The 24,496-nt window shown below is 34.9% G+C and overlaps 1 protein-coding gene across 3 annotated transcripts in view; it reads left to right on the top strand.

Moving 5' to 3' along the window:
• LIMK1 (LIM domain kinase 1) overlaps positions 1-24,496 on the top strand; it is a 69,948-nt gene that overhangs the window by 18,624 nt on the left and 26,828 nt on the right. For all 3 annotated transcript variants that reach the window (XM_076480342.1, XM_076480340.1, XM_076480341.1), the window contains exons 10-13: positions 13,517-13,582; positions 14,821-15,048; positions 23,358-23,512; positions 23,731-24,000. In XM_076480342.1, the coding sequence (XP_076336457.1) occupies positions 13,517-13,582; positions 14,821-15,048; positions 23,358-23,512; positions 23,731-23,998 (717 nt within the window). In that variant the 3' untranslated portion in view covers positions 23,999-24,000. The remainder of the gene's footprint in view (positions 1-13,516; positions 13,583-14,820; positions 15,049-23,357; positions 23,513-23,730; positions 24,001-24,496) is intronic.

Genomic DNA, 24,496 nt, shown 5'->3' with positions numbered 1-24,496 from the left:
TTGAAGCTCTACTCAAATAAGTGGTTGAGTCTAACAATGCAAAATGCATATTCTTTCTTTATGTTCATTGGCCTTAAGATTTTGGCCAGCAGTGTATATATTTGTTCATTTAAATTCCTGCTGTTGCAGACTTAAACACCAACTTAAATAATGATGGGGAAAGAAATTAGGAAGTGGAGAGAGAGAGTAGTCATAAGTGTTATTTATTCAGTAAATATTATATTAACTTTTGAAAAGCAATGTTTTTATATGCTGTTTTGTAGACTTCCATAGTTGAATTGTTCACTTTAGCATGCTAAACTTGATAATAAGAACACAATTATTTTGCTGTAATTTTGCTACACATTTTTTTATCCTCAAGTTGCTAACTTATATTTACCATTCAGTGTCAGTAGGGCTCCGAGTATTTTATTAAGCAATCGTATGTTTTGGTATTTTATGACACTCATGACCAAAGAGCTCACCAAACATATTTGGATGAAATCTATTATTTTTGTTATAAAATATACAGGAAAAAGCAATAATTAGTTTAAATTAATTATAGTATTGATACTTTTTTAATTCAAAATTCTTGTGACTGATATCTATTTTGCAGGATGATTACTCACTTGTGCTCAGAGGAATGCTATTTTCCTCATGTGTTTACCCATGAAATTTCTGTGCCACCAGCTTTGAGGACTTTTATTATGGAACGAAAGCTCCACCAATAGAAGGATGACACATTCTCCATGTGCAGTACCTGCCCCCTTTGCCCTTGCACTCATGATAACAATTTTCTATCTTTGCACTACATTGAACAGTTTTGTTGAAATGTATCGGACTTCAATTTGACAAGATTGGCATTTCTAAACAAAACTTTGTTTTTTGTTTGGCTTTGGTTTTTGTCTTCACAGCTTTATAATAACTTCCCAAGTTATGATGACTTCTTTATTCTGTGTGGTTGATGACACAACTTATACAGGTCTTATCTCTTCTCTGGTGTTCAGGGTATTATTAATTAAGGAGGATGTCAGATTTGCAAAATGATGTGTTGTCCATTGTGCATGCTAGGCCTTCCATTACCATCTATTTTTCTAATGTTCCTTCCCCTCATTTTTAATTTTAACAGGAGGAAAACAAATTTGATTGCCTGTTCTCTCTTTCTGGTTTTCTACTGGTTACCTCCCTCCTGGTTGAGTAAACTCCTGAGCCTTCAAAGTTTCAGGACTTGATCTCTTGGGTATGTTCTTTTCTCTTTCTTTTAACTGTGATCTAATTTCTTGTAATTATATAATCTTTCCTTATATATGTAAAAGCGGCTGGTTTGGGCTGAGAAACTTTTTGTAGAGGAGCGAACAACGTTTTGACCTTCTTTGGTCATCATCAGGTTCACAGAGTGTTTTTTTTTTTTTTTGTGAACCTGACAATGACTGAAGAAGGTCAAAACATTGTTTGTTTTTCTACATAAAATTTTTCTCAACCCAAACCAGCTGATTTTACATATTTTTTTTTCTACAAGTGGGCTTTCTTGTCATCACTGATTATGATTTTTCCTTCACCTAACATTTGGGTTCACACTGACTCTTTCTTTGAATAACTTCATAACTGTCACCATGTGCCTTGTCTTCCTTATGTATCTGATATTTATGTCCTAACTTACAATCTTTCTTCCTATCCTTTTCCTGTTTTGTAGTATTTGTGACTTCTGTTACCTTTGTGGCAAGTGGGGACCCTCTTCCACCTGTTTCACTTTTTAGTGCTAATTTCTCACATTTTCATCTTTTTCTCACTATTATTCTTTATTACCTCTCCTCTTTGCATCTTATGTTTGAAGCACTTTATTGTGCTCCAGATGAGTTTTTACTGAATGCTTGTTTCCTTCGTTTCAACACTGTGGCTCCTATTACTACTTCTGCCCTATTCCTGCTTACTTGGTTCCTCTACTTTTGGGACTTGTTATTCTTTACCAGTGTATGCCTACCCATTTTTATCTGGGTGATGTTTGTCAGGCTTCCAATTTTTCCCATGTCTGGTGGTGACCCTGACTCACTGGAGATCTGTGCAGAGTTACCTTGACACCAGTTTTCATTATCTTCCATGCATTTTGGCCTTTCAACTTCTGTTTCTCAGCTGGGTCTATCTTGCTTTGGTCTCCCTATTCCACCTTCCAGAAAATCTTCCACCTTTTTTGCTGTCTTTTGCACACTACTTGCTATTAGTTCTGTCACACATTTTGTTGTGACCTATTCTGTTGGCTTGGAACCTGTCAGTGCCTTTCTGTGTTTGCTCATTGACTCTGATCACAGTTTTCCACTGACAGATGGTTTTTAGTCTTCACTCACAATCTGTCTCTCCATATTTCTTTTCCACCCTCTCTATTTTCTCTTCCCATAAAAATCTCTCTCTCCAATCTTGTTTATCTTTCAGCTTCTCAAGGAGGCAATGTTGGAGTTTTTGGCCAAGCACACCATTGAGAGTGTGCTCAACCCTTCTTTGATTTTACTCTTTTCTTTTTGTGGTCACCAAGAAAGTGAAAGATTGGTATCTGGTAATTTATCATTTTCTATTTATTCCTTGTATTTGGATGGAAGATTTCTTTTCTCTCCAGTTGTTTTTTTCAATAATACTATGAATGACCAAGATTGATATTTCAGATGCCTTCCTTCACATTCTGATTGCACTGTTCTCCCTCCAAAGGGTTTCAGTGGTTTGTCAATTGCAATTATGTCTTCTAATTCTTTGGTCTTCCATTTGGAATAGCATTAGCTCTTTATGTAATCAGTCGAATCCTGAGGACCTTCTCCCTTCACTCTCATGGCCTGGAACTGAGATAACACATCTACATGGATAATTAACTTTTATTAACACATTTACAAAAGGTATCATCATCTCACATCTTTCTTCTGCAAGAAACTGCTCACTTTTGGGTGGCTTGTCAAGATATTCAAATCCTTTCTTATACCCACAAAGTATTTAGTACATTTGTGTATCTTTATCAATTGTTTCAGCTGAGCTCAACTTTCTCCCCTTTGCCTGCAAGTTATGGAGTGTCTTGTCACTAAAATTTATGATTTTATTATCTTGTATGAGAGGTTCTTTCACTTTAAGAGACTGGCATCTCTGCAACCTCTCAATCCTTTAAGACATGAACACCTGCATCTTCTTCAGTGAACTTTGCAGTACAAATGGATTCCTTTTGAAATGTACTGTCTTCAGTTGTCTCTCTTCTGATCTACTTCAGAAATTTTTGTGGTGAGTGGACCATGTCAAAACTTCCTCCAAAGTTCCTTTACTGCTTCCCAGATCATATCTCCATCTCTTCCAAATACTTTATTTTAAGATTGAGGATCTCCTCTGGGGAAGTGCTGTTATTGATGGGAGGGGTCGCTCTGTGGAGCGTATGTTCTCTGATCACAATATTTCTCTTTTCAATACTGGTTCTTCCGCTTAATTTCATGCACCTAGTCAGTCCTTTACCGCTATTGATATCTCGGTTTGCTCCCCTTCATTATTCTCCCATTTTTCATGGAGGGTTGACAGTAATCCACTAAGCAGTGATCATTTTCCTATCCTTTTGAGAGAGACTGGCCGTGGTCGATGCCATCCTACCCGCGTGCCCCGGTGGAAGCTGGATCAGGCAGACTGGTCCACTTCCACTGCTCTCGCAGAACTTGATCCTGCCATCATGAATCAGCCATCAATAGACGTCTGTGTGGCAGCGGTAACTGGTTGTATTATACAGGCAGCTGCTCAGTGTATTCCTAAAACCTCGACATGTTTTTCCACGATATCCTTGTCCGTGGTGGAATCCTGCTTGCCACTTAGCACGGAAGGCTCAAAAACGGGCCTGGGATACTTTTCGTAGATATTCCACACTTTCAAACCGCGTCACTTTCCAATGGGCCCGTGCACATGCTGGGTGGATAAGACGTTAAAGCCAGAAGGAATCTTGGATTAAGTTCACAACTAGCATATCTTCTACCACCAGTTCCAAGATCATATGGGACAGGATTCGAAAGGTTAATGGGCACTACAATTCTGTCCCCCTCTCGATCTTACTCTTTGATGGTCAGGAGGTGGCTGATGTCCGAAGCATCACTGATACTCTAGGTGAAAGCTTTTGCCGGGTATCTAGCACTTCTGCTTGTTCCTCCACCTTCTTGGCCATCAAGATTTGGGCAGAGCGTTCACCTCTTTCCTTTCAAACTGACTGTTTCTTTGACTATAATTGTCCCTTTACACTGGTGGAACTGAAAATGGCCCTTCATCGGTCTGCCAGTACATCTGTTGAACCTGATGATGTTCATTATGACATGCTGCACCATCTATCTCCTGCTTCTCTTGATGTCCTCCTGATTGTCTTTAACCGGATCTGGCAGGAGAATGTTTTTCCTGATACCTGGTGCCAGGCTATTATTTTACCTTTCTTTAAGCCAGGGAAAGATCCCAAGATTCCTTCAAACTACCGTGCAATTGCTTTGACGAGCTGTTTCTATAAGACCTTAGAAAGGATGGATAATGCTCGTCTTGTTTGGTTCCTCGAATCAAACAACCAACTCTTGCCCACCCAGTGTGGGTTCCGACGACAGCATTCCACCACAGGCCACCTAATTCATCTTGAAACATCAATCAGAAAAGTCTTTCTCAAACGCCAACATCTTGTATCAATATTCTTTGACATTGACAAGGCTTACGACACAACATGGAGGTATGGCGTTTTGCGAGACCTCCATACATATGGGTTACGTGGCCATCTACCCATGTTTATTAAACATTTTTTAATGGACAGGATATTCCAAGTTCGTGTGGGTTCGACAATTTCCCGTTCTTTTGTACAGGAACTTGGAGTCCCTCAAGGCTGTGTTTTGAGTGTCACACTCTTCAGTATAAAGATAAATGCCATCACTGAACAACTCCCTCTCACTATTGCGAATGGGCTGTATGTCGACAACTTTGACATCTCATGTCAGTTGTCGAACATGAGATATATTAAGCGGCAACTACAAACTGCCCTTAATCGTGTACTGAAGTGTACTATGGTGAACGGTTTAATTTCTCTCTCTCTAAAACCATATGCATGCACTTTTGCCACCAACGGGGTATTCACCCTGATCCTGAACTTCATATCGGTGAAGTTTCACTACCAGTGGTCCCTGAGACCAAGTTCTTGGGGCTTATCTTTGACTGTAAGCTGACCTTTATACCACACTTAAAGCAGCTTCGGGTCAAATGCACAAGAGCACTGAACATCATCCGTGTCCTCTCTTCTACGAGTTGGAGATCAGATCGATGTTCATTGTTAAAGGTATATCGTGCTCTTATTCGATCAAAACTCTACTATGGATCAATGGTTTATGGCTCTGCCACACCCTTGGCCTTAAAGATGCTGGACCCCATTCATCACCAAGGACTTCGACTCTGCACTGGGGCTTTCCGTACCTCTCCAGTTCAAAGTATATACGTTGAATCTCATGAACCTTCTCTGCACCTTTGCCGTTTGCAACTATCTTTATAATATTATTCGAAACTTTGTTCCTTAATAAAGCATCCCACCTGGGGATGTATTTTCCTTCCTCTGTGGGCCGTACTTTTTTCAGAACAGACGATCTGCCATTGCTCCGTTTGGCCTTTGCATCCGGGTGCAATTGGATGAATTGGGTCTGTCCTTGGATAACATTGCAGATTCCACAGGTCAGCCCATCCCACCATGGCTTATTACAGCCCCCAAATGTGACCTTTCTTTCAGTCATCTGAAAAAGGCAGATACACCAGATTGGAAGTACCGTCTTTTATTTAATGAACATCTTTCAAACAATCATTCCATTCCCATTTATACAGAAGGTTCCAAATCAGGCTAATTCAGTGGGCTCTGCTATGGTTTGCTGCGGTTCGGTAGTTGCGCATAGAATCCCCTCTACAGCTTCTGTGTTCACTGCTGAACTGTATGCCATATCTCTTGCCCTGGATCATATTGCAGCTGAACAGTACTCTAACTGCACTATTTATACTGACTCACTTAGTTCTATACTGGCCCTGGAATCGCTACACGTTGACTCACACCCTGTTTTCGCTAATATTCAAAACCAACTGGCCCATTTCTCATTAACTGATACTTCTATCCAGTTTTTCTGGATACCAGCTAAATCTATCTGCTCCGGCACTATCACCACTCTGCCTATTCTGTACATGGACTATGGTCTTGTATTCAAGGCTCGGCTCCATGCCAGCTGGCAGTCCACTTGGAGTGAGCAATGCGACAACAAGCTTTTTCAAATAAAACCCTATATTGGGCTTTGGCCATCTAGCTTTCGTAAAGTTCGGAAGGAGGAAGTTGTTCTGACTAGACTACGCATTGGTCACAGTTTTTTAACTCATCATTTTCTTTTATCTGGAACTGATGCACCAATGTGTAGTTTGTGTACTCACTCAAATCACTATCAGCCACATTTTATTTTCTTGCCATCGTTACAATTCTCAATGTCAGCAATATTTTAAACATGTTTTTTCCCAAGGTTTATCTGTAACATTGGACAATGTTATTGGTGATGGTGACACTGTCCACCTTGATAAAGTTTTTCGTTTCTTAATGGCCATTAATCTTTTTAATCTCATTTAAGTGTTGCATATTTATTCATCACACTTTTTTAATTGTAGTTCCTTTTTTACAGTTTCATTCTCTCTAGTTCAATTTGACATTGGAAAATGGCAAGACCATTAAATAACTCGACACCAGGACTGGAAAGGCCAACTTCAGGTGATTAACGCTGCTGTTTGAACTACTCGTTAGTCATCCTGGCAAGTTGTTATTACACTTTTACTCGTGTCATTTAACACTTTTACTACTTTACCTTTTAGTACTGGCCATAATGACACATAACCTGGAACCAGGACTGGAAAGACCAACTTCAGGTAACTGACGGTGATTCTTATGCTTATCTGTTAGTCTTCCTGGCGGGTTATGATCATTACCATTCTGCTACAGGAAGTCCTTTACAACTTTGTAGTTGTTATTACACTTTTGTTGCATGTCTTTTAACACTTTCAGGTACTACTTTACCTTTTTAGTACTGGCCATAATGACACATAACCTGGAACCAGGACTGGAATTATTGATTTTGCTATGTGTCTTTTAACTTCAGGTGACTGGAACCAGGACTGGAATTACCAACTTCAGGTAACTGACGGTGGTTCTTATACTTACCTGTTAGTCTTCCTGGTGGGTTATGATCATTACCATTCTGCTACAGGAAGTCCTTTACAACTTTGTAGACTGGATGTCAACATTGGTTTTATGCCATTTTCTGTTTTATATCTGTTTTTTTTTTTTTTTTTACCTTCATTTCCTTTTACAAATTTTACTCTATTTACTTGATTTTTATTTTTTTACTGGACATTTGGCTACTTATTATTACAATTTTGCTATGTATCTTTTAAAACTTCTATTATTTTACATTTTGATACTGGCTGCTATGATACATAACTCAGAACCAGGACTGGAAAGGCCAACTTTAGGTGACTGACGGTGGTTCTTGAACTTACCTGTTAGTCTTCCTGGCGGGTTATGATCCTTACCATTTTGCTAGAGTAAGTACTTTACAACTTCTTTTACTCTGCTTTCTCTCTTAACATTGTAGACTGGGTGTCAACATTGGTTTTATACTTTTTCTGTTTTTCAATGGTGTTTTGTTTTACCTTCATTTCCTTTTGTGTATTTTACTACATTTACTTTATTTTTACCTTTTTACTGGACGTTTGGTGCAGATAGCCTAGCTGCTTTGTGCCATAAAACACTAAATCAATCAATCAATCAATTAAGATTGAGGAACTTTTGTGAATGATGACATTATTTCTGATGTTTGCATGCAGGAATAGTACTCACTCCATATCAATGTACTTAATTAACTTGCTGTTCATTTAGCATGTTTCCATTTCCTGCCTCTACTGGTGGATTACTTTTTCATGATCCACTCCAACATTTCCATTATTGCTTCTTACATCATATGTCACAGGGTACATATTCCAAAACACATTGCCTTCAGTTATTGGGCCTACTCTTCTGGGCCCATTTGCACAAAGTTCAGCTCATTGCCTGTCATTTACCAAGATCTGTAAACCTGTTAGTGAACCACTTCTCTTAGCCAGACCACATACTACTAACATAGCAGTCTATATCTCCAAGCCTTTTGTTGGATTTGTCCTCTGTTGGGCATGCCTCTCACAGATATCTTTGCCACCTTTCTCAACTCTAAGCATCTTCTGGTTTTCAATGTCTTATCCTTCAACTCTGACTGTCAATGCTTACAGCCAGTACTGGTATCTTTTTGTATATGCATATCCTCCTCCTCATCTCCTCCTTTGAGTTCTTGCCTTGATATATGCAACACTCCTTATTGGTTCTTGTTGATGGCATTTTTTTGGGCAGCTCAACCATGGTTTCCTCTACTTTGCCACTCAACATTACTCCCCCATTTTATCTACCCAGTATCCCCTCTCTGTTGCTTGAATCTCACACATCTTTTTTTTTTTTTTTTCATGAGGGGATATCATCCCTTCATCTTTTTGTGTGAGCATCATCTAATCCATCACTCATTGAACCAGACTATCTCATTATATAGCCTTTTTCTTTTAACATTTCTATTGCTCTTCCACTTTGTAACTCCAAGCAATTTGTCTACCACAATTTTCCACTCCTTTTATCCTGGCTGTCCCATTTTTAACCACTTTTCTGCTTTTTCACTTGGCTTTGTGACCATGGTTTATTGGTCTCTACATTATTTACCATATTTTGCCTTTCTTGGTACTACAGAATGTGTTTTTCCCCCTCTTGATTATATGGAAGTGCTTGAATAGTAATGTTGTAATTCTTCCCATCTTTATAACACTTGGAGTTCATTTGTCTCTTCCTCCTTAAATTCTGTATAAAAAGTGTACCCTGATGAACGTGAATTATGTTTTCCCACAGGTGTGTTCGTGTATAGCCCATACCTTCTGGTGTCACACTCCATTGGCTTCCCTTTCAATATTTTTTGAAGAGACTCAGCTAGGTTAATTGTAGTTCCACCCCTCTGCCATTTCAGTGTGGGATTCTAGCATTTCTGTTTAGGAAGGTGAGTTATCTTCTTGGAAGTTAACATTTTCCTAATCTGTAAAATATCTCCACAAATATTCCAACCTGTTCTTCTCACTTCTTTTGTTCATTTCTTTCTCTTGCCTTGCCAAAGAATGAAGTTATCACAGATGGAAATGCATAGAGGGAGTTACTGTGCATTGATGTCTTCAAGCATCAATGCAGTTAATGTTAAACACATAAATTTAAGTAAGAGTTACCTCAAGTCTAGTGGCATGAAAGTCTCATAGGCAGAGACATGAGGAAGGTTGCATTTCTGATCGTGGAGATATTGGAAATACATTTTGAGATAAGGAAAACATTAACATTGTGACCATTAAAGCTAACAACACCATGTATGCATAAGTAGTTTTGTTTTGTTTTGTTTTTTATTTAAGACCTCTTACCTAATGCAATAAGTTTCTAATTTTTACATTTTTGTTTTCTTTTGTTGAAAACTAAAATTTAATTCTTACATTAGTTTTGAGGTATTTTTGCACTCAAGTGCATGGTTTAGTAAGCTTTTGTTTTTTTTACTAAGTTGGTTGTTCAAACATAATTCAGATATGTACTTCAATGCACCAAAAATATATTACACACTACAACTGATTTTTCCCAAATTACTGCATATTGCTTTCCAATCTATAAGTAGGCTAAAAAATTCCATTACTGCACAGAATCACATATTTAATCTAAACAGTTGAAATGCATATGATGGACTATTAGTTTTTACTGTTAAAACAAAACAGACAAATTTGTGGTTTACGTAGTATAGGATTTGCTCTCTCTGTTGGTTATAAATGTGTCCAGTAGAAATACTGGGGAGTTATGAACAATTATCCTTGCTGACACAAGTCAAATGCCATGCCATCGTATTTATTGACTTGCATTCAACATTTTATTGAACTACTATTTTATTAATGTATGCCATTAAATTTGGTATTAACTTGTACAATATAATTCTAATTATAATATTATGCATTAGTTAATTTTTAATTTAAAAGTGAATATTAGAAAATAAAATTCTGAATATTGGTTTTTGTGAGTCATGTGGTATGTTGAATACACCATTGGTTGAAATTAGATGTTTGTTACATACAGATATAAAGTCTATAGTTTTTTATGAATTAGATACTCAAATTATCAATATTGACAAGCTAGAATATAAAATAAGAAGCTACTATCTTTTCTATTTTCTGAAATATTAATGTATTTACTGAGTCAACCAAGGTGGCCCAGACCACCTTAATTTTTGAAAATACTTTCTCATGTACACCTACTTTGCTGAAGAACATGTGTATAACAAAAGCTCAGAATGTTCCCCTGATGGCTTTCACAGCCTTTGTAATGTATTCAGATGGCAATCTTGTTCTTTTCATGCCAGATTTTAAGAAGTAAGGTAAGAAGTTATTAAGCTTGAAATTTCCTATTTTTTAGACCCAAATACAGCTTAATTACTAAGCAAATAAATTATAGTGAAATACTGTGGTATTAATAGAGTATTTTGTGATATTTGGTTATTTCAAAATGTATATATAAAACTGAAAAAAATGATAGCAACCTATGACAAGCAGCAAATGAGTACAAAGCTTGTAACTAGAAGGGTTAATTATTTACTTCTTTATTTACTATTCTGTGTTTTAAGGAAAGTTTAAGAACTTTATTATAATTAGTAATAATGTGATATAACTGAAATGTGAATGTATATTACAAAATACTGGTCCACTAAAATATAGCCAAAACAGGTCACTTTGTAAAGACTAGTTTTTGTTTTCTTGGATGTGGTAACATGAGTCCATGTGTGCTATGTCATAGTAACTGGTAAATTTAGCCTGGCCTGGATGAAAGGTCAGTGTAATAAATGACTAAATATATTTAGCTGTATAGTGTTATGAGATGTAAGATATTTAGACTAAACATTTGTTTTCATGTTATAATTTATAATTATTTTGGAACAAAAAAAATTATTTCCTAATTTTTTTCTGGTGGTTACAAGGTTGGTCAGATTGATTAGACTACTAGATAGTTACAGTAGTGAAAATAACAGATAAAATATAGTTTCGTCTGTACTCTGAAAAAACATTTGATAATTATGTGTAGGTTTTAAAGATGTCACATGTGAAATTTAAATCTTTGTGATGGATAAAAGTATATTTAATGTTGAATACTCAATATTCATATAGAAGATAGATGTGAGATAAACATTACTTAAGAAATCTTAAGTACTTTATTTAAAAAAATCTTTTGTTTACAACAGTCTTGTAATGTTTACTGATAATATGCAAAATTTTGTAAATATACACTGATTTAACCCTTTCTCAACAGGCTGAGTGTAATATGCACAAGTTCATATACATCTTTGCATATGTTAAGTATTTATACTATAATTCTTGATGCAGTGTATATATCTTCATGAAATTTGATAGACTCTTGATAAAGGTTGTAAATTTTGTGTACACAAAAAATATTTTAAATATTAAAAATATAAAAATTAAAAGTTAATATTAAAAACCACCAAAATACATTTCAAATGCTTGTTTTCAGTGAAACTTTATGATTTATTTGTTGTTTTCTCTACGTTGGATCTATGAATATGACCAACCTTGTAACCACCATAAAAAGCAAGGAAATATAAATTATGCTTTCTTTTGTTCTAGAATGGCAACAGATAAAACAAAAATATGAATGTTTAGTGTAAACAGTTAGTCTCATAACATTATATATTTCTATTTACTATTTCTATTATATTGGCCTTCCAGTTGTGTCTGGCTAACATTACAGAACTTGCATTGATGAGGAGTATATGCACGCATATTACCATTTCCAATAATATAAAACTGACCTTTAGTCTTTCTAAAGATGGGTGCTATGAGTATTAAAACTTTAAAACAATATTTTGACCTTCTGAGGTCATCTTCAGGTTAATAAAGAGTGGATTTCTTGTCATCATTAATGATCTTTAGTCTTTACAAATTTGACTGTCTTAGCTATATTTTAATGAACTAAAATGTTATATATAGTCACATCTCAGTTACTGTACATTATATATGTATAGAGATTTATTACTATTTAGAAACAAATTATTAAACTTTTCTATATTTTAAGAAAAATGAAGTAGTAAAACAATCTCTTCTACCTATGACATTTGAACTTGGTTGCTGCTAGGTATATTTTTAAGCCTTTCAAATTTTGCACATGAAGGATATGAAATGAAATATTTTATTTTGGTTTTATACATAAAGTTGAATAACCAAAAAAATCATAAATTACTATATCAGTAACATAGAATTCAACTGTAATTTATCAAGTTTAGTAACTAAACTGTATTTAGATCTAAATATTAAATTTCAAGCAGATTAAAGGCACATTCTACTTCCTTGAAATCTTTGTTTGAAAGAATGAGATAGAATGAATGAAATTAAAATGGTTGAGGAAACCACTAGGAGGACATTCTAAGTTGTTGATTGGTTATTCACACATTATACATTGAAGTAAGTGTATACAAGAGACCATTTCAAGAAAATGGAAAGAGATGAATGGATGGCACCACTGTATTTGATTCAATATCTCAGCAAAATAAAAAGATGTGGGGTTTTTATTTTATATTCTAGCTTGTCAGTTTTGGTAATTTGAGTTACTAATTTGTACAAAACTATATACTTTGTGTTTTGACATCAGAAACATTTAAATTGAACCAGTGCTGCATTCATCAGACTACATGACTAAAAAAAATGCAGGTGTGTTCTTTTAATATTTATTTGTAAATTAAGAAATTTACTTATGTGTTTCTAATTTTTTGAACAACCTGAAGTCCTTGTAAAAGAAAAGTAATCTATAAATAAGAAGTCACAACTCCACCTCATCATGTGACTTAGGGAGATGCAAATTGAGAATTTTAGACATTTCCTATTGAAATGTTGTTTTCAACTAAACAGAGATCTGTTATGTTTTACATTACACTGTAACTCAAAGTATGCATTTACTGGGTAACTCCCAGCTTACAATGCAGATTTGTTAGTTATCCACAGTTCATAAAGTAATAAAACAAACTTAAATAAAATAGATGTAAAATGTTATAGTCTACAGTCATTTGAGAAGGAAAAAATTAATTTAGATTTTTTTGTATGTGTATAAAGTCAAACAGGTGGACCAAGGCTGTATGGTGTTAATTAAAAAACCATTGGAGCTAATAAGAACCTTCATTGGTAATGCAAAAAAGTCTCATAAATGTAAAATATTATAGAACTAGACATATGTAAAACAGCTTATAATTTAATGTGTAGAAAATTTACTCATAAATGTGTAAAGTATTCAGGAATAGTGTTATTTTCACCCCTTAAAAATTAATGCCTGCTAATTGACACTGTTTACATATGTTTTTTCAGTGTTGATTTAAAAATAATTATATATGTATATGTATTGTATTTTCAGTCATACCTTCATTCCATGAACATTATTCACAGAGATCTGAACTCTCATAATTGTTTGGTGAAAGAGGTGAGTAGAGAAGAGTTTTCTAACAAAAGTAGTTCATAAACTGGTTTATTAAATATATACAAAGATAAATGGTTACTGAAGGAGCCAAAGGGAGGAGTTTTGTTCAAAGTGACCTAAATCATTTTACCTTGTAAACTTTCATTGCAGTCATCTAGATCCTGAAAAATAGTTGGATTTATTTTCTTATTTTATTCTATAATAAGAGCTGAATTTGGATTATCTTTAAGTAAAATTACATGCTTTTAATATTGTGTGTTTATTTTTTCTAACCAAGAGCTCAAGAAATTTGGTTTTCACTTTAATACATTTTTGTTATTAAATTATTCTTTTCAGAAGGTATGTTCATATGTAACATATGTTTGACTCAAAATATCTTTATCTGCAGGCCACCATTTAAAGTTATGAATACATGGCTACAGAGAATGGAGTGTGTACAGTATTTTCAATCAGTTTGTGAATTTTCACCTCTTATAAGATACTGTTCTTTCTAATAAAGCAGAGAACAATGTTTTGACCTTCCTAGGTCATCTTTAAGTTAACCTTTTTATTAACCTGAAAATGGCCTAGAAAAGTTTAAATGTTATTCCCTGCTTTATCAATAAAAGTGTTAATACCCATACCAGCTGTTCTGAGATACATTTTTATTTCAAGTGGGTTTCTCTTCATCAAGGACACTATATTTTACTTATGACAGCTGGGTATGATTTGTTGAAAGTCTTTGTCTGGATATTCCTTGTGACTTGAGTTGATCCATATTCCTTTTGTTTTCTAAGTCATAGGCTGTATTACCTATTGGTAAAACTGAGCAATTTCATGAGGCCCTACATGTGAAAGATGCTATGCCTTTTAACGTACTTCTGATTTTACTGAGTTGAACTAGAGGATTCAGAATGACTAAGACTGTCCTTTTGTCTGAGTAAAAAGGATGTCTTCATCTTGTAAATTTTAAATCCTTAATCTGTACACATCTGTGGTCTGAGCATAAGAATAATTTCTGTGAAAAAGGGCTATTATATACCTTTACAATAAATGATCAGTCTTTGGTGTCATCACACTACCTATATTCTTATGTATAATGTCCTGCCACAACTTTATAGTGGCTTTGGTTATTATGTGACTTGCTGACTATTGTAATCAACCTATGTTATGGGTAAAGGAAATTTTATCTATATGCATTGTAAAGTAAGACTTGATGTATGTGTGTATTGCTTTGAATACTGTTTATTCATAAATTACAGGATAGGACGGTAGTGGTGGCAGATTTTGGCTTAGCAAGGATCATCTCAGACCATCACCACTCTTACTCCTCCAGAAAATATGGGAAACGAAACTCATCAAAAAAGTATGAGCGAAAGAAACGGTATACAGTAGTTGGGAATCCTTATTGGATGGCACCAGAAATGATGAAAGGAAAGAAATATGATGAAAAGGTTGACATTTTTTCCTTTGGAATTGTCCTCTGTGAAGTAAGTCCTTTTTATATTTTAGGTAACTTAAACATTCGAAAAGATATGTTAACATGATTAATTTATCAAGTGTAGATGTTTTGTGGTATGTTTCATTAATTGCTTTGCAATATTATTTTTCTCATGATAAAATATTCAAACATTTTAATGTGTTTTTAAAGAAGTATGATTTTAAATTAAGCTGTCTGAACAGTATTTGAGGATGTCATCATAGTAATCAATAACAATGAATACAAGTAAATTCCAAAACATGTTACATCTGCTGAAACTTCTTGTAATTACTTCATTGCTAGTTTTCTTCTTTGCCAATCTAAGCGTTGGTCTAATTTTTTTCTTGCTTTCTCCAGACTTTTATATCTTACTCCATTGCAAGCGTTGGTCTAATTTTTTTCTTGCTTGCTCCAGACTTTTATATCTTACCCCATTGCCCTTGGTTATATTTGTCCTGTGATACTCGTGTCAATGTGTCCTCTATCCTGGTACTGTATATGAGCACCTCATTCATAGAATTTATTACTTTTTCTCAACAGAGTACCACTAATGGGTTACCTAATATTGTGATCATTTGGAGATACTTTGAACATTATTGTGTTATCTAGCTGATTTTCTTAATGATTATAATTAAAAAAAATTTTTCTTCTGATTGGCAGGCTAATCACAGTATCAATTCTAAGATTATTATTTCCAGAATGGTAGCAAATTGGGTTGTGTTCCAAGAACATCTGGAAGTGTGGTGACCTTAATCATGGGTCCAGGAACTCTGCAGGTCCGTGAGTCACAGTTGGTTGTTCATTTCACATCTTCCTCTCTTCTGTCGTGCAGTTCATTGAAAGTTGGAACTTAGTTTCAAGATTATCAGATTTGGTTTGTCTGGGGATAATGAGAAAGTTGGTCTAGTTCTTAGGTTTTATTCCTGTTCATTGTGAGGCCAATGTAGACTGGAGATTGGTGTTATTATCTTCCTTGTCTATATTCTCCAAGGCTCGCAATTTACTCCTTCCTCATTCTGTGCTGATTTATTTTAAACTGTGATTGTAAATGTCGAGCTTTGTTAGAGTCAGTTCCTATCTGCACTTGTCCTGACATTCAACATTTACATGGAAATAAGAGAAACAAGGTTAAATGTAGATGATTTTGATGACAAAAATTTCTTTGAAATACTTGGTTATAAGTTATTTAATAGGGACAGGAGTAGTAAAGAGAGGGAGAGGAATGGCTCTATATGTAAAGTGTGAATTACATCCTATTGGAGTTCAGAATATTAAGGTGAACAGCAAGTAGATTGAATCCATTTGGTTCCTGTTAGAGGATGTCAAGGGAAAAGCTCTTAGTAGGAATATGTTGTAAACTACCACATGAATTGATTAAATTAGTGAAAAATTTTACAGTGAGATTAAGATTTTAATTTTAGACAAACTGATTGGAGAGTCAAATTATGAGGGAGAAAGTCTTGATAAACTGTTAAAGATGGATTTTAGTTTCTTCACCAATTGATAAAAAATCTTCAAAAATAATGGTATTTTAGATTTACTGTTAACTTCTTGTGTAGAAATGGTTGAGAGTTACAATTGATCATTACTTTATTAGGTTTTATGTTTTATTGCACATGGAAGTTAGGAATAATATTTTAATTTCAAGATTTAGAAACAAATTTTGAAGGAATGTAACAAGAAGTATCTGTTGTGAATTGGGCAGCTGAGTTACTTGGATACACTGAGCAAATGTGAAAAAGTTTAGAAGAAAGATTGTTCAATATTCAAAACAAATTGACCTCTTACTGAAAGATAGGGATAGCTGCAAGTTAAAAACCAGGCTAGCTTGCACAGGATATAAGAGATAGAATTAACGAAAAGCATCACAACAATAAAAAAATTAAATTGACTGGTATTATAGAAGATTAAGAAGGTTGGTCAAACAGGAAATTAGGACATCCATTAAAAATTAAGTGTATTAGGGGTAAACAATGTTAGATTGCAGATTGGGACCCTTGAAATATGATAAAGGAAGGCTTGAATCTGATTGTGAATTGGCTAGGTTATTAAATTCAGCATTTTATTCAGTTTTTACTAAGGAAGACTTAAGCAGTATTCCCTGTCTTGAATACGTGATAGGTGAAAACATAGTTGAACAAGACAAGATAATAGTTCCCTAAGAGCTTTAAAGGAGGTCGGGATTGGATATGTAAGCCACTTGCAACAATTTTTGTAAGTCCTTGTATAGTGCATAAGTTTCACTGAGGGAAAATCATGTTTAAAAAATGACATGCTTTGAAAATGGTACTGCATATGTAAATGAGGATAATGGTTAATATTTGGTGTATCTGAATTTTCTAATAGCATTTTAAAAAGCTTGTAAAAAAATTATCTCTAAGTGTGGAGGATAAGTTAATTAGATAGAAGAAATAGCTTGTTGGAAGAAAGCAGGGTTTTTTTTATAAAGGAGTTTAGTCAAACTGGATTAGTGTTTCAAGTGGTGTACCTTGAGGCTCAGTCTTGGGATCATTGCTTTTTTATTTAAATTAATCACATAGATGAAGGAATGGTCAATCAGATACTTAAATGTTCTGGTGATATCAGATTTTTGTGTTATTGTTGTGATGAAACTGTTGCTTTACAAAATGATTTAGATTATTTGGTGAGTTGGGTAAATATGTTGCAGATGGATTTGAACTATCATAAATGCAAGGTATTGCATTTAGGCTTTCATAATTTGAATTATAAGTATAATTTTGATGGGAATAACCTTAACAGTGTCATGAAAGAAAATAATCATTGCGTAATTGTTGATCAGTCTTAAAGCTATCTAAGTAGTGCACTGTTGCTAGTGCTAGGACAAATAAGATTTTTAGGTTGCATCTACAGAAATATGGAATGCAAGTCTAAAGAAGTTATAATTTCTTGGTATAGGTTGCTGCTTAGGCCACAGTTAGAGTAATATGTTCAGTCTTGGACTCTTTACCTTAGTAAAGGCATTAAATTGTTAGAAAGAATTCAGAGGAGGGTTACTGAAATGGTACCTTGGATGGAGAGGATATCATTAAAATTGTTTTCTCTTGGCAAAAAAGGAGTTTGGGGAGATCTGAGTGAAGTGTTTAAGATTATAAAATGAATTGATAATGTTGATGCATCAACATTTTTCATACTCAGCAGTGAGAATTTTAGAACTAGGGTACACAAATATAGATTTAAACGAGGTAAAAGCAGTTTTCAGCCAAAACAATTTTACTTTTAATTAGAATGGTTGGCCTATGAAATGAATTGCCTTCTGATGTTGTGGAGGTGATAAATTTGAGTGAGTTTGAAAGAAAGCTCGATAGATATATATGATTGATAAGGGCTGACTTTAACTTTTTTTCTTTTATTTAATACTTTTAGTTTGGCTTACAGGATGTGACAGCTGGGATGGACCAACAGGTCCCTTGTTGTCCCTAAACATTATTATGTTTGTTAAACAGCCATAAGAAAATGTGAACAAAAATGGAAGTAAATAGGCCTATATATGCACAACTGTAGTAGTAATGTAAAGATTATAATTACACTATAGAATTATCTTGGGTGATTTTAATAAATGTGTAGAAAGAGGATCTGATTGTAGGTTAGAAGACTGAACTACAATAATTTGTTAAACAAGAATTAGAGAAAGAGGAAGAAAGACTAAAAGGAAAAAAGGAAATTAAAAACTAAAAGAAGAAAAGAGAAAGACAGGTTAGAAATAGAATGAGAATACAAACTGGGAAAACTGAAAATAGAGAGAATATCAGCACAAATTGAAAAAAAGAAATAGAGAGTGCAAATAAAGAAAATGAGTATAAATTGAGAAAGAACAGGAAGAGGGAGGAGAGACTTGGAATAAAGAGAACAAATTGAGATAGCAAAATCCAATCAGCTGAAGAAATTGTGATCTAAGAATGACAGTGGAGTTGGGACGAGTTGACACAGGCTGAATAGATTAGATGAACACAAAGATGTCATAGATACCTTCCTGGAGAGATATGAAAAATTTGCTCAAAGTCAAAACTGGGAGAAAGGTGACTGGGCAGTCTGTCTTAGCCTGCTTTTTGCAGGAAAAGGCCTACAAGTACATGTGCAGGCATTATGTCAGAAGATACGGTGGATTATGACAAAGTAAAAGCAACTTTACTGAAACAGTATCAACTTTCTGCCTTTGAAGTTTAGAAGTGTCAAACCTGACACTGGAGAAACTGTAATTCAGTGTGTGACATGACTATAGTGGTATTTCACCAGATGTACTGAGATGGCCATAAGTACAATAGTTTTAAGGGATTGACAGACCTATTAGTGTAAGAATCATTCAAGATCACATGTTCAGTTGAAATACTGCTGTTCTCAAAGGAGAGAGAGAGCACTGAATGGTGTACACAAGATGAATAACTTAGGTTATAAATGGTATATGGAAGGTTATTGAGGTAATTTAACTGGAAAGTCCAAGAATATCTGGTTAAATTCAAAACCAGTGATGACTCATCAGAAGCAGAAGTCTACCAAAGGTGACAAAGGGTTAATAAACAACAGTAGACAGAAGGGAGAAAAGATGTTACGTTTGTCATAAAATGATACATGTTACAAAGGAGTGCAAGTCTGTTACCAGAAAACAGTGTCAGAACCTCAACATAAAGCAACTGGAGCTATTTAGAAAGATAGCACTGGAAAGGTAAAAAGTATCAAGACAATACAAAATTCTATGCAAGAAAGCATGATTGATCAGTGTGCGACTAATGGGTGGCTGAAGTTGGAAAATGGATTAACAATGCTAACAGTGATGGGAACAGTGACAGATATCAAGATGTGCCAATAAATCTTAATATGCTAATATTTGAAGGTTATGTTTGGGAAAAGAAATTGAAAGTTCTACGAGACACTGGGAACCTGTCTGGGATCTGATGATCGGATGAGAAACAAAGTACATTTGTGTGTACTACTTGGTGGGGCAGTGAGAAAGTTTTTATAGCAAAAATAAAGTTGGATACTCCATGTTATGTAGAAAACCTTGATGACGTGTATCAAGGAACCAATATACAACTTGTTGGTAGGAAACATACCAGGTAGTAGAAATTTGGAGGAATAAGACAGAAAGATGACTGACAAAGCATCTGCATCACCATCAGAGCCCCAGAAAAGAAGAGCAAACAAGATACCAAATCCCTGCAAGTTTCAAAAGACAACATCCTGCAGGAACTGAAGGATACATGGAAGATGGACTCTTCAGTGTAGAAACTTTGGGATAATGCCTGTGAGAAAGTCAAGCACAAGACAAATTGGAAGCTATACTGGGAAAGTTAAACAGATCATAGTACCAAAAGAATATTGGACTCAAGTGATGAAGTTGGTTCATGAATCAATTGTGGGAGGACACTTAGGAAGAAATAAAACTGCATTTAGAATCACCAGTAACTCCCATTTGCAGGGAGTCATTTGGAGATGAGAGTAGAGTCTGCAGGTCATGTGGCATCTTTCAAAGAACAATATTTAGAGGGTAGGTAGCAAAGTATCATTAGGGGAGATGCCTCATTTGGAAGAGCTTTTCAGCAGAGTAGCTGTGAACTTGACTGGGCCATTACCACCCATGTCTGACAAGGACAACCTGTATATGCTGACAATAGTTGACTATGTGACACTATTTTAAAGGAAGAAGGAAAGACAGAGAAAATAACAGAAACCCTTCTGGAGATATCTTGCAGAGGAACCCAGTTTACTTCTGAACTGGTGTAGGAAGTGTGTAGACTCATCATTACTTAGCAGCTTTTTACTATCCTCTACAATCATAAATAATCATAAGTCTTTGTGAGAGATTCAATGGAGTTTTGAAGCGTATGCTGAAGAAGATGTGCCAAGGGAGACTTGTGTGATGGGGACATGTACTTTCAGACAGTATTATTTGCTTATTGAGAAGTCTTACAAAGAAGTACATTATTTTCACCCTTTAAGTTACTATATGGAAGGGACAGTACAAGGCCCAGTGCAGATATTGAGAGAATATGGAGGGAAGAATAGGAGTGAAATGTAAGGAACACATACCAGTATGTTTTAGAGCTAACAAACAGACTGGAGGAGAGCTGTCAACTTGCTCAACAGAGCTTGTGTGTAGCTTAAGGCAGTCAGAAGCATTTCTGTAACAAGAAGGCCAAGGCCTTCTAACATTTCAATGTTAGGTGGAAAGTCTTTCTTCTGCTGCTCACAAACTATAACAAAATTCACCTTACAATGGAAAGGACTTTTTGAAGTATAGAAAGTACTCAACAGAATGGACTACAAGGTGAATGTCAATGGGAAGATTAAGATCTACCATGCCAATCTGTTGAAAAAGTATTTTGGAAGAGAAGACCTAACAGGTACAGTTGTTGAAACAGATATGGATGTTGCTGGTGTAACCATCATAGATTCAAAACCAAAAGACAGTGATTTTGTCTTAGAAGATGAGGACCTACTATGCCTAAGACCACTAAATGGAATTAAGACCTGCAATGATGCCAATGTTATTGAAGAACTAACTGGCAAGCAAAAAAAAAAAAAAGGTTAGGAGATCTACTGTGCCAGTACACAGATATCTTCACAGATAAACCAGGGGACAAATCTGGTGCAACACAAGGTTGAGAACACAACCCAGGGATCCAAGTAGAGTGAATATCTATCATATGTGTTATGCAGTGATAGACCCGATTAAACAGTAAGTTGAGGTAATGTTGGAAGCTGGAATCAAGTTTTCAAATTCAGCCCACTGTTCACCAGTTGTAATTCTGAAGAAAAGGAATGGATTAAATCATTTCAACTTAGAATCTGGATCTTGTGACATAGTTTGACTCTAAACCTGTGAGCAACCAAGCTGTCATCATGGCAAAAATAGATAGGGCCAGGTTCTTCTCAGATTAACTTCAGTAAAAGTTATTGACAAATGCTAGTGGATACAGTATCTAAAGAGAAGATAACATTTGTGACACCAGATGGGTGTTACAGATTTAAGTTTATGCCACTTGGGCTAGTGAACTCAGCAACAATATTCAGCTGCATGATCTAGAGGATGTTGTGCAATATCACCAACATTGAGCACTATATTGGTGACATAATGACACACACTGCAAAATGGGAAGACCACCTGAAGAGACTTAGCTGTTGTGGTGAGTGAGGTTAACAGGACTCAGTATCAGACCATCGAAGTGCTATATCAGATATTCTGTTCTGGAGTTTATTAGACACAAAGTGGGAGACTGATAGATAGCTATGGAAAAGGAAAAGATGACTTGCATCCAAGTAACACCAGCTCCAACAACCAAGCAGCAAGTCAGATCCCTTCTGTGGATTAGCTGATTATTACAGGAAATTCATTCCAAATTATGCTGAAATTACTGCACCACTGACTAATTTGACTAAGAAAGGCTTGTCCAACAAGGTGAAGTGGAAACAGTTATATAAGACATTGGAAGTGGGGCAGTGTTCTTACAAGAACATGAAGAAAAACTGTTTCTGGTAACATCTAGAATTAAAATGTTGTTAAATGGTGAGAATAAATATTCCATGACGGAATTAGTGTATCTGGGCATCATATTTGCCATTCAGAAGTTCTATAACTATATGAGGTGTTCGTCATTCAAACAGACCATCAACCACTTGCATGCATCCAAAGATGCAAGATTGACAGGGTGAGGCATGAGGTTGGCATTAAACTTGCAGAACTACAGATTCTGCATTGAAACCATGAAAGAGACAGCAAACTGTGAGTAGACTTTTTGTATGTACTAAGGACAGTCTTTTAATATATATAAAATAAAAATTGAAAATATTTCTCTTGAAGAGGGGTTTGTCATGGTATAAAATACTGTTTAGTGAAGATATTAATTTATTTATTTTGTGATTGAATATTTTATGCTTGGTTATAGTTTTGTTCAACTATTTTTCAAGCAAGCAAAAAAAAAAAAAAAAAAAATCAAACCTGTGCTTAGATGGGCAAAGAACAAACACTGGTGGTAGAGTAATAGCTATTAGTGTCAGTAGAGATAAGTATTATTGGAAATACATTTTAAGATTAGGAAAATGTTCAGTTTAAAAGTTGATTCATTTACTTTGAACATAAGTAATTTGTTGTTACTGTTAACTTGAACTACTTTCTTGGTATTAAAACTGTCAGTCATTTCTGAGGAATGATGTAAATTAGAGCTCATTCCACACATTTATTGTTACCACTGGTTGACCTGCTTCAGGAAAAGTAAGACTAGTTTGCTCATTCATCAGTTCTTCTGAATAAAGGTTATCATTAATTCAAGTGAAAAGTTTTCATTATTTCTTATTTACTTCCAGATTATTGGTAGAGTTCAAGCTGATCCTGACTTTTTACCACGAAGTTCAGACTTTGGTCTAAACACTACAATTTTCAGGGAAAAGTTTTGTTCAAAGTGTCCTGAACCATTTTACCTTGTAGCCTTTCATTGCTGTGATCTAGATCCTGAGAAAAGGTAAGATTTTGTTTCACCTTTGATTTAGTCATAAAAGTTGAACTTGTAAGTAAAATTACAGGTTTTTGCCTTTTTGTATTTCTTGATTTTTTTAACAAAAAAGCTGAAGAAAATTTGGTTTTGACTTCATTATACATTCCTTTTATTACAATATTGCTCTCTAAAGGTGTGTGCAGTTATTACATAATACAGGTATGAAACAAAATATCTATCTACAGGCCACCATTTGAAATTATGGAAACATGGCTACAGAGTATGGCTATGCATTTTACTGTTGGATCTTCTCTTCCAAATGAGTTTGTAAATGAGATTCGAAACTTTAGTGGCCGATCACCTGCTTCATCCTCTGCCGACTCCACTCCTGAAGCCCTCACACCAGAACCGAGGTATCCACCACTTCGGACAATAAGTGAGCAATGCCTGGACACTCCTCCTCAGTCCCCAGGGGTTGCAGGAAGTCTTTCTTATCCAACATCTGCACAGTGAAAGTAAGTAGTAAAAATAAATAAATGTTGTCTTTACTATGAAATATTTTTGAAAATTTGTAATTTTTTTCAATAATTATTTTTGGTTGAGACATTTAAGTACCTGTACAAATATGAAAGTATTTAATTGAAAGTATGCTCTAAGATAATTGTTAGTTGTTAAGTATTTTCAGCTTTGTTACTTCACACCCAAAGAAAAAAAAATCAAGTATTTTAGTCCCACTATAAGTCAATAGTTTATTTCCAGACTTAAAATGCTAAATCTAGGTTTCTGTGCCAATTGTGAGTAGAGTGCAGATAAGTCAGTGTATAACTTTGTGTTTAACAACAAATAAAAAAAATTCTATAGACAAAAATACTACATTATTATAGATACTACAGATAGAAATACAGAGATTTAATTTTGAAGTGTGAAATCATTTTGGCTGATTTCTAGGCAAAGAAAATCTAAAATGATAATGTAATCAATCATCCTAGAAAACAATAATGACTTCATGAA

Source organism: Tachypleus tridentatus, chromosome 13, assembly GCF_004210375.1.
Source record: "Tachypleus tridentatus isolate NWPU-2018 chromosome 13, ASM421037v1, whole genome shotgun sequence".
Classification (NCBI taxonomy): Eukaryota; Metazoa; Arthropoda; class Merostomata; order Xiphosura; family Limulidae; genus Tachypleus; species Tachypleus tridentatus.
This window is presented reverse-complemented; position numbering and strand designations above follow the sequence as displayed.